At 41.7% G+C, this 10,651-nt stretch overlaps 1 protein-coding gene across 1 annotated transcript; it reads left to right on the top strand.

Annotated features, from left to right (window-relative positions):
• The first annotated feature begins 8,147 nt into the window (after window positions 1-8,147).
• Window positions 8,148-9,077, top strand: LOC104860255 (olfactory receptor 13A1-like). Its single transcript, XM_010621382.1, has one exon. The coding sequence runs from the start codon at window positions 8,148-8,150 to the stop codon at window positions 9,075-9,077; it is 930 nt and encodes a 309-aa protein (XP_010619684.1).
• Window positions 9,078-10,651: the final 1,574 nt, after the last annotated feature.

Here is a 10,651-nt window from a genome sequence, read left to right as displayed (position 1 = left end):
AAGCCATTCTAGGCAACAGAGACATGGCAGGTAGTATCATAATTCCCAACTTGAAACTATACTACAAGGCCATTGTGATTAAAAAAAAACATGGTACTAATTGACAATGTGAAATAGGAAGAAAAAGGCTAAAGAAGTAGGGGAAGTGGGAAGGGTAGGGGAAAGGTAATAAGGGAAAATAAAAAAAAACATGAGAAAATGAAAAAATGGAAATAAATGGAAATAAAGTATTTGTAAATAGGGAAGGGAGGAGGTGGTGAAGGGAGAGCAAGGATAAGGTGAAAAATAAGAACCAAGACTTGTCATGTAAAGGTACAAGATCCCAATGATGAATGTAACTGTACTGTACACCTAAAATGTACCAATAAACTCAATGAGAAAAACAAAACAAAACAAAAAGCATGGTACTGGCAAAGAAACAGATGGGAGAATCAGTGGATTAGATTAGAGGATGCAGAAACAACTGCAGATATACTCAGCTACCTCACCATTGACAAAGGAGTCAAATACCCTCACTGGAGGCAAGATAGCCTCTTTAATAAATGGTGTTGGAAAAACAGGATTTCAATCTCCCAAAGATTAAAACTAGACCCCTATCTTTCACCATGCACTAAACTAAAATTGAAGTGGATTAATGATCTAAATATCAAAACAGAAACACTAAACTTGCTGGGAGGTAAGTTATGTAGAACTCTTGAAGACATTGGCATAGGAAAAGACTTTATGAACAAAATCTCAGTAGCACTGGAACTAGCACAAAGAATCAACAACTGGGATCTCATCCTATTACAAAGCTTCTGCAGTCACTTCTCAGCCTTTTGGCTAAGATCAGGTGTAAAAAGCTTCTACAGTGCAAGAGAAACCATCAAAAGAGCTAGGAGACAACCTATAATATGAGAAATTATTTTTACCAGCTGTTCCTCAAAGGACTACTACTTAGAACATATAAAGAACTCAAAAAAATCAGACACCCCACATATATAGACCTGATTCAAAAATGGTCATCTGAAATGAACAGACATTTCTCAGAGAAAGAAATAAAAGCAATTCTTTTGCCTCAGGCTTGGGAGTACTGGAATTACAGGCATGCACCACCATGTCTGACATTGATTCTTTTCTTAATCCCTTTTCCTCCCACAGCAAATAACTATATGAAAAAAATGTTCAACATCACTGATCATTCAAGTGATGCAGAAGAAAACAACACTAAGATTACACCTCACCCCAGAAAGAATGGCTGCTATCAAGAAATCAGCCAATGATAAATGCTGGGGAGAAAGGAACCCTTCTCCATTGTTGGTGGAAGTGCAGACAGGTGCAACCATTGTGGAAATCATTATTGAAGTACCTCAAAAAACTAGAATTAGGGGTCCTATTTGACTGAAGTAGCCCTCTGCTCGGTATCTTTCCAAAAGAATTAAAAGGATCATACCACAGAGATATATGCTCACCCATGTTTATAGTGGCTCAGTTTGTAATAGCTAAAACTTGGAAGCAACACAATTGCTCATCAACTGGAGACTGGATAAAGAAGATATGGTTTTTCTATAAAATGGAGGACTACTCAGCTGTAAAGAATGAGAAACTAGAAATATTTATAGCTAAACAGATGCACATAGAGGCCATACTCTAAGTGAAATAAATAGGACACATGTGAGTAAATATCAAATAGTTTATCTGATGTGAAAAAACTAAAAGTATAAGTAAGGTTCCAATGGTTTAATTGATGGTGTGAAATAGGAAGAAAAGGTCTTTCCTCTTTGAGGAATATGTCTAAAAAGGGGATGCCTGGGTCATACAGAATTTCTAACTTTATTTGTTTGAGGAATTTCTATACTGACTTCTTCAGTGGTTGCATTAGTTTACATTCCCACCAACAGTTTAGGAGGGTTTCTATATTACCACAGCTATGCCAGCATTTGTTATTTTTTTAATTTCTTGATGATTGAAATTCCTGTGTAAGATGGAATTTTAGCATTTTAAATTTGCATTTCTATAATGGCCATGGATTTTGGACATTTTCTCATATATTTGTTGGGCATTTGTGTTTCTGACTCTGAGTAGTTACTGTCTGTTCATTTCAATGGACCATTTCTTGATTGGGTCTTTTATTTTAGGTGGTCTAGTTCTTTTAGTTCTTTATATATTCTATTATATACTCTATCTGAGAAACAGTTGGCAAAGATTTGTTCCCATTTTGGAGGTTGTCTCTCCATTCTACTAATTGACTTTTTTTTTGGTCATGCATAAGCTATTCAATTTGATATAATATCATTGGTTTTTTGATGATATTATTTCTTGTTCATATGCAGTTCTTTTTAGGAAATCCTTTCCTATATCTATAACTTCAAATATTTTACCTATTTTATCTTTCAGTAGAGTCAAAGCTTCTGATTAAATGTTTAGGTCTTTAATTCATTTTGTTTTAGTGTGGTAAACAGTGGGAGATATGTGTCCAGTTTCAGCACTCTGCAAATAAATATCCTGTTTTCCCTGCACCATTTCTTGAATAAACTATTTTTCCTCCAAATTTTGTATTTGGTCCTCTTGTCAAAGATCAAATAGCTAAATGTGTCTGGAGATGTTTCTGAGTCCTCTATTTTGTTCCATTGATCCATATACCTGTTTTTGTTCCAGTACCATGATGTTTTTATTACCATTGCTTGTAGTATACCTTGAAGTAAGGTAATATGATGCCTTCTGATTTCATTTTGTTGCCCAAGGTTGTTTTTGCTATGCTGTGTCTCTTGTGGGCCCATATGCATTTTAGAACTGTGTTTTTTAGGCCTATGAACTATACTGTTGGTATTTTGGATTGGACTTTATCTGTACAACAATTTTAGGAGCATGGCCATTTTGCCAATATTGGTTCTTCCTATCCACGAGCAAGGCACATCTTTCCATTTTCTGATGTCCTATTCAATCTCCTTTTTCAGAGTATTGTAGTCCCCCCTTTTTTTCTATGTAGTTCTTTTACTTCCCTGGTTAGGTAAATTCCTTGGTATTGCATTTTTCTTGCTGTTACCTTAAATGGTATTGTTTTCATAACTTTCTTGTTGAGTTCATTATTGTTATTGACTTTTGCATGCTGATCTTGTATCCTGCTACATTACTGAAGGTAGTAATTAATTCTAAGAGTTTTTGGTGTAATTCTTTGGGTCTTCTATGTAGAGTGTCATATGTAAATAATGATAATTTTATTTCTTCCCTCCATATATGTATACCCCTTGTTTTTCTTGTCTGATTGCTCTAGCTGATATTTCAATTACTACATTGAAAAGAAGTGATGAGAGTGGAATCCTTATCTTGTTTCTGATTTTAAGGGGAATTCTTTTAGTGTTTTCCAATTTAATATGATGGTTTTTTTATTGGTTTGTCATAAATAGCTTTTATCAAATTCAGGTATAGTTCTACTATACCTATTTTCTTCAGGGTTCTTATCATGAAGGGATGTTGGATTTTTTTGAAAATATTTCTACATCTGCTGATATGATCATGCAATTTTTTTAAAAAATCTTGCTTCTGTTTATATGATGTGTTACCTTTATTGATTGGAGTATGTTAAACCATCCTTGCATCTCTGGGATGAAATCTGCTTGGTCGTGGTGTATGAGTGTTTTGATGGCTAATACCTTAGGATTTGTTTTTATTTTCATTATTTTCAAGATAATTTCCAATTTTCTTTTAGCTTTTAATTCACTATTTATGAATGTGTGTTGTAATTTCCACTTACTGCATGTTTTACATTCAACTACTGATTTCTTCTTTCCCTTATGCTAATTTCATACACACTATTTATGATTTTAACCCATTCACTGCACTGTCTTTTTATGGTCAAGGATATGTCTATTTCTGTTGTATCTGCTGGTTGTGCCTGCAAATGCGTAGGGTAGGGAAGGCTGTGCTTTACAGGAGCCTCTCTTAGCAACTCTGTCTGAGACTGTCTCTGAGAGAGGTGGAGACAGTTCTGAAGTTGTTTCTGACAGCTTAATGAGGACTTCAGGCCATCAGATCCCTTCTGATTTCCAGAATGCCAAGATGCATGCCTTGAAATGAGCTCTGTCTGCCTGTTATAAGGCATAGAGAATAACCAAATGGAGGGCTGCCCCCACCTTGGGTCCAGCCCACTCTGACTGCTACGATCCCTTATTAGATGGGTCATCTCTATTTTTTGCTGTTAAGTTTTGTTTGAGTGTGAACATGATGCCAATCCAGTCCCCAAAGCACCCATGACTAACTCAAGACCTTTCCCCTGTCTCTTCCTATGGTCTCCCTTTCCTCAGACTGTCTGACATGCACTGCATTAGTTCTCTTATACCAGTTCAATGATCCAGGACTCCCAGGTACCCCTAAATCAACCCTAGTAGAATGGGGTGCCACAGCAGAGTACACTCCCCCCTGAGTTTACTTCTGTCTCCCCTGTCAAACAAACATTCCTGTATCTTCTTATGTCTTGTTAGCTCACCTTATTTCCCACAGGCCCATCTATACCAGGGGATAGTGCATTGATTTGCACTGGGCACGTTGGCATCCTGTCAACTTCCCAGTCATCTGCTCTGCTGCTATGGGATCCCTGAGGCCACTAGAGGAGAGCTACTTCACTGCTCTGAGGGCCCTCACCAACCCAGGATAACCCATGCACACAGATGCTGCTTGCAAGATTCTCATTAGCTCACCTACTCTGAGTTTGAGGCTTATTTACTATAAATATTTTTACTTGTTGGGGATCATTAGGTAATCTTATATCTGTTTTTCAGAGACATGTGATCACTGTTTATTTTTATGAATCAACATTGCCCCTTTGAGAAGAATAGTATGCTTCATTAGGGAAATCGGGCATAGCTGAATGCATGAGAGAAATTTATCAAATCTTGTATTGCTGAAAATGTTAGATTCACTGGCCTATAAAACAGCTAACTATTGACAAGAGATTAAAGATGTGTGCTGATTGTTTCAACTGAAGGACAGTAAGAGATTTGGAAATTTAGAAGGACCCATTGTTTTGTTTATGAAGATAAGATCCACTTCAAATTTACAATAGCCTCTTTGGTTATATGCAATGACTGACTTCTGAATATGCTACTTTCTGTAGTTGGCCACTAAGTTACACAGCAGGACTCATATTGTACAAATGATCTCGGTTCTATAATAAGCATGCTCTATTATCCCAGCCACACATATTTCTTAAACCAGACACACATATTTCAGGCACGCAGGGGCATTGTGCACTACAGTGAATCCACTGTGCCTCACCCCCACTGGAAGAGCCCACTAAGGTCCAGTTTGTGCCGTGGTACAGCTCACTGGTGCTATCCCTTGCCTCCACAGACCCATTTACATGCTCTGTTCTCAAGGGTGGACTGGAAAACTGATAAAAAATTCATCTCCTCATGTTTGGCTTTCATAGTAATGCATTCTATTAGCCACGTGCTCCCCATGTGAAGTGATAGATGTGCATATGTCCTTGTGGTCTTATCACTCCAAATCTTATAAACTTACACTAATTATGAGGGGAAAATCAGACATATCTCAAAGGCACTCTACAAAATAACTGATCATTATTCCTCAAAACTGTACGTGTGTGTGTGTGTGTGTGTGTGTGTGTGTGTGTATAAAAGGAAGTCTGAGAATCTATCATAGTCTAGAGCCTGAAAAGATAACTGGATGTGATGTGGGCAGAGAGGTATTTACAGATACTTAGAAAGCACAAATGAATGATGGATCTGAGTTTTCATAATGGATCAACATTGGTTCATTGATAAGAAGGAGTTTTGCCACATGAAAGTAAGTTACTAATGGTAGAGGAAGCTGGCCAGAGATAAATCTAAACACCAATTCATAAAATGCAGTCTATTTAGAATATGACCCCACCTTCCTGCAGAGATGGCCCTACTTGACCCTTGTCTAGGCCTTTAGCAAGGTAATCTTCTAGGGCAGTGGCTCAAGGAAAGGAAGTTCTAGTGGCATTCACCCTGACCAGACCTGTCAACCTGGTTCTGTGCTTGTGGCCCCCAGAGCCCTCAGCATCCTGGTCCCATCTCAGCCTGGAGACTATGCCCTGTGGGGACACTTATTTACTTTCAGTTGGGTAATTGCTCCCTGAGAGCTGCTCATGGGGCACCCCAGAATCATCAGCAACCTCACTGTCCACCCCAAGGGGATGGGCTAACTTAAAGGTCATCAGCAATAAAGGATCCATGCAAGAGGAGACAGGCTCTCACTTCTTGGCTGCATCACTAGTCTGTGAAATGCGGACATCTCCAGTTTACATGGGATAAGTTAGGGCCATTCCCTTCATTGCTGTGAGTCACTTTGTCCCTTAATCCTTCCTTCCTGTCAGACTACCTATTTAACTTCCTATCAGACTACCTATTTACATCTTTGGGTGAGTGTTTTTGAAGGGAGATTTGTTTTTACCTTGACCTATTTTAACACAGAAAAAGTGTTACTGAAACCATGTTGCTTGCTTCTTTCATGATTTCAGTTTGAAATTGCAAACACCCAGGGCTTCCACAGGTTTGCTCTGGTCTCTGCCTGAGCTGTTGATCAGTATGAGCAGATACCTCAACCCTATGGTTTGGCCTTTGAGGCAGATCAGGATCTTCAAGATAGGCAGGGTGGTTTCCTGTGAATCTGGTGCAAGGCTCTGAGCATAGAGCTACCTGAAGACCAAGGAACTGCAGCCTGGTGGGGGTTAGGGGCTCAGAAGCTGCAGCCAGAAGGGGCTATGGGGACTCATGCTGGCTCAGGATAGATGTTGGCTATTTGTTGAGAAACCACGTGTATGGTGTAGGTGCTGGACAGGGCCAGCTGGGACTTGCAGGAATACCCACTCAGTAATCCTCAGATCTACAGAGATGAGCCCCACATACTTGAGGGTTTACCTCAGCTCTTTAGTAAGTGGACAGCTCAGCACTGCTGTAAGAGAGAGGATCAAATCCTCCACAGGAAGAGCTGTCAAATCCCAGAACAGCTCTGTTACCACCTTCACTGGTAGGCAGGCAAGGCCCCAAGCTCTCTGAAAATCAGTAATTTACTGTCTGTTCGATGGGAGGAGATAGGCCTCCTTGTTTAGGACATACCCATGTTGACATGCACCCATAAATCATGTGAGTGACCAAGGTAGTTTATGGAGCCTCCAGTCACCCACTTCTACAAGGATGCCTGGGCTGGGAATAGGCACAAGAAGTTAGTACTTTTTGCCCTGATGTTTATTAATATGATTGCTCCTTGGACTGAGCTGGCCCCATCCTGTCCTAGTGGGCCTGAGTGAACAGTGATGAGTGATGGCACAAGCATGTGAGTTGGGTATAGGGTGTATAGGATTGGGAGCTAGGTGGTACATTGGCTGGAAGAATTGGCGGCTGGTCTGAGGCTGAGTATAGTCCTGTCTTGCTGTGCTCAGCCCTGGCATAGCCTGATACCCACCGAGGGACAAACTTTATTTGGTCCAGGGGAAAAGGATGACCTCATTCCCTCCCCACCTCAGAAATGTCTGCTCTGCCCACAGGAGCTCGAATGGGTGGCAGGGCAGGGATAGTCATATGGTGTCTAAAAATGAGTTTTGTGCACATTGATCCACAAATCTGATCACCAAGGGCAATTGCCCCCAAGAGGTACAGCTCTGCATGTCCCAGCTCCATGTGGGAGCTGCTGTGTCCCCCACAACCCTTTCTGATCTTTAGGTATGCACATCCCCTCGACAGGATGCCCATCAGCCTCCCCTTGAGGCTAGCCCACCACAACTGACAAGTCTCATCCTCTCTAGGGTCTCTGCCCAGTAGAAGGCTTGGTCCTCTGCCTGCCCTGCTCGGTCCTGCACATGGTATGCACAATGAGCTCTGCATCTTGGGATGATGTAGGACATGTTCAAAGACAAAGTGCAAAAGACCCCTGCTTCACTTTCTGTGGCTTAAGAAGGGAAGATACCTGGCATAAACAGGCAGAGATCACTTTCAAGGACCATTGTCTTGGCTGGAAGGTTGATGCTGTTTGGCATGGAAACTACATAACCATCTTAATTATGTGATTTCTGCAGCAAAGGCGACCACAGCAGATAATTCCAGTCTCCACAGGACCCATTGCAGAAGAACAGATCATTCTTCACTTTTTACTTCATCCACCAGGCTTGATGATGTCAGACAGAAATGGCAGGGAATAACCACACAAGCGTAGCAGAGTTTGTCCTGCAGAGTTTCTCTGGAGACACTCAGCTCCAAGCTTTGCTCTTGACCTTCTTCCTCCTCCTTTACCTCATGGCTCTTGCAGGAAATGCCCTCATCATCATGGCCATCAGCCTAAATCCAGACCTCCACACCCCAATGTACTTCTTCCTCACAAACCTTGCCCTGTTAGACATGGCCTGTACATCTACTGTCCTCCCCAAACTGCTAGAAGGCCTGGTGGCCAAAGGAAGCGCCATTTCCTACAGGGGCTGCATGGCCCAGCTCTTCTTCCTAACATGGTTTCTGGGGGCCGAGCTGCTGCTGCTCACCACCATGGCCTATGACCGCTATGTGGCCATCTGCTGTCCACTGCACTACAGGACACAAATGAGCCAGTCTGTCTGCATCCTGCTTGCGAGCAGTGTGTGGGTCATCAGCGTGGTCAGCACATCTGTGCACACAGGCCTGATGGCACAGCTCCATTTCTGTGGTCCCAATCAAATACGTCATTTTCTGTGTGAAGTCCCCACACTGCTACTGCTGTCCTGCAGCCCAACCACCCTGAACAACATCATGATCGTCATTGCAGATGTTTATTTTGGTGTGGTCAACTTCCTCCTGACTATGGTGTCCTATGGCTTCATCATTGCCAGCATCCTGCGCATCCGATCTGTAGAAGGCAAGAGGCGGGCCTTTTCCACCTGTTCCTCCCACCTGCTTGTGGTCAGCATGTACTATTCCACGGTCATCTACACCTACATCCTCCCAGGTTCTGGCTCATCCATGGAAAATGGCAAGGTAGTTGCTGTGTTGTATACAGCAATCAGCCCTACTCTGAATCCGCTCATCTACTCTCTGCGGAACAAGGATGTCAAAGTGGCCCTCAGGAAAGTATGTCCCTGCATCAAGTAAAGGAGCTGAAAGGGAATATGTGGATCATTTCAGGTATTAACCAGCTAATTGCAGTGTATGTCATGGAGTCTTGTGCAGGGCGAAGGAATAAGACACTAGTTTATGTGGTAGATTTATTACTAATGTGCTTCCTATGGAGCCACTAGCATTCCATGGCCTGGTATTCAGACATCCCAGGGCCTGAGAGTGGATGTTGTGAGGACTGCGGGCAGCAGGGAGCAATGGAGAGCCAGCAGGAGAGGAAGGCCTGCAGGGTCCACTCATTTCTCCTTCCTTTGGCCCCACTCCCTGTTCACCAGCTCATGGACTCTGAGAGCAGTGCTGAAGATTTCCCTGTGGGGTATCACCATCCATTTTCTATTTCAGGATGGGGATATAAATTCAGAGCGAATATCAGACCTGCCCATGCCTATGGCCAGGCGCAGCTTCTCTAAAAGGGGTGTCTCTTCATATCCTGCTTTGGAGAAAATTATGTAGGAGTGTGTTTGATGTGATTCACTCCTTTTGCTAGAACTGGGTGAGAACACAAGAAATACTGCTCTGCACTCTGCAATGAGTGATCCAGCACCACTAAAAGGTGAGTGAGTGCGCAGATTGTTTTTTAATTTATCCCTTTCAGGAAAGAGCAGCACCTTCTTCAAACAGAAGCCTTGCCATTGTAGTAAAGCGGTTTCCTTAGTTTTTACAGAAACTTCTGCAGCACTATTTTTGTTGTTTTCTTTCCTTCTCGCTTTCCTTATTATTATTTGTCTCGCCCACTGCTCTGGCTTCTGAATTCTGGTATTCATGGTTTCCTGCAAAACCATCTTTTCTTCTCACTCTTCTCTCGGCAACTTCTAGACTATGATAAACTCTTATTAGTCATTCCAGTTTGTCAGAGATATACAAATGTCCATCTATCTCTGTGCCTCTCATATGAATCCTAGCCCATTCCTGTAGCTACCTAGCTAAGGCTCAGTTAATACAGGGGCCTAAAACACCTCCACTGCCCTCATTCAGCAGATATAAAGCTCCACGTCCACCTTTCAGATGTGTCTAATTGCAAAATTTTATTGACTTTTTTTCCTAGCTTTTATATCCAACCCATCCTAAAGCCTGTCCACTTAACCCAAATATCTGTTAGATCTGACTCTTTTCCCATCTCTCATCCTACCCTTACTGCCTTACTGGATACCCTGATGCTTTCTATCCAGTCTCATACATCTATTCTTTTTTTTTTTTTTATTGAGTTTATTGGTACATTTAGGGATACAGTACAGTTACATTCATTGTTGGGATCATGTACCTTTACATGGCAAGTCTTGATTCTCATTTTTTTCCCCTTACCTCTGCCCTCCCTTCACCCCCTCCTCCCCTCCCCATCTACAAACACTTTATTTTCATCTTTTCATTCTCTCACATTTTTTTCTTTTCCCTTTTTGTTCTTCCCCTACGTATCACACCTTCCCTACACCTTTAGCTCCTTTCCTCCCATTTCTAAATGTCAGTAATCTTATTAGAATCTTATGCATTGTTGCAGAATATTCACAGCAGGGAAACTATTTGGTATTTACACATGTGGGACTTATTTATTT

The sequence above is a fragment of the Fukomys damarensis genome, unplaced genomic scaffold (assembly GCF_012274545.1).
Source record: "Fukomys damarensis isolate Sample0158 unplaced genomic scaffold, DMR_v1.0_HiC HiC_scaffold_8, whole genome shotgun sequence".
Taxonomy (NCBI): domain Eukaryota; kingdom Metazoa; phylum Chordata; class Mammalia; order Rodentia; family Bathyergidae; genus Fukomys; species Fukomys damarensis.
The sequence above is the reverse complement of the archived record's forward strand: the minus strand, read 5'-3'. Positions and strand labels throughout refer to the sequence as shown.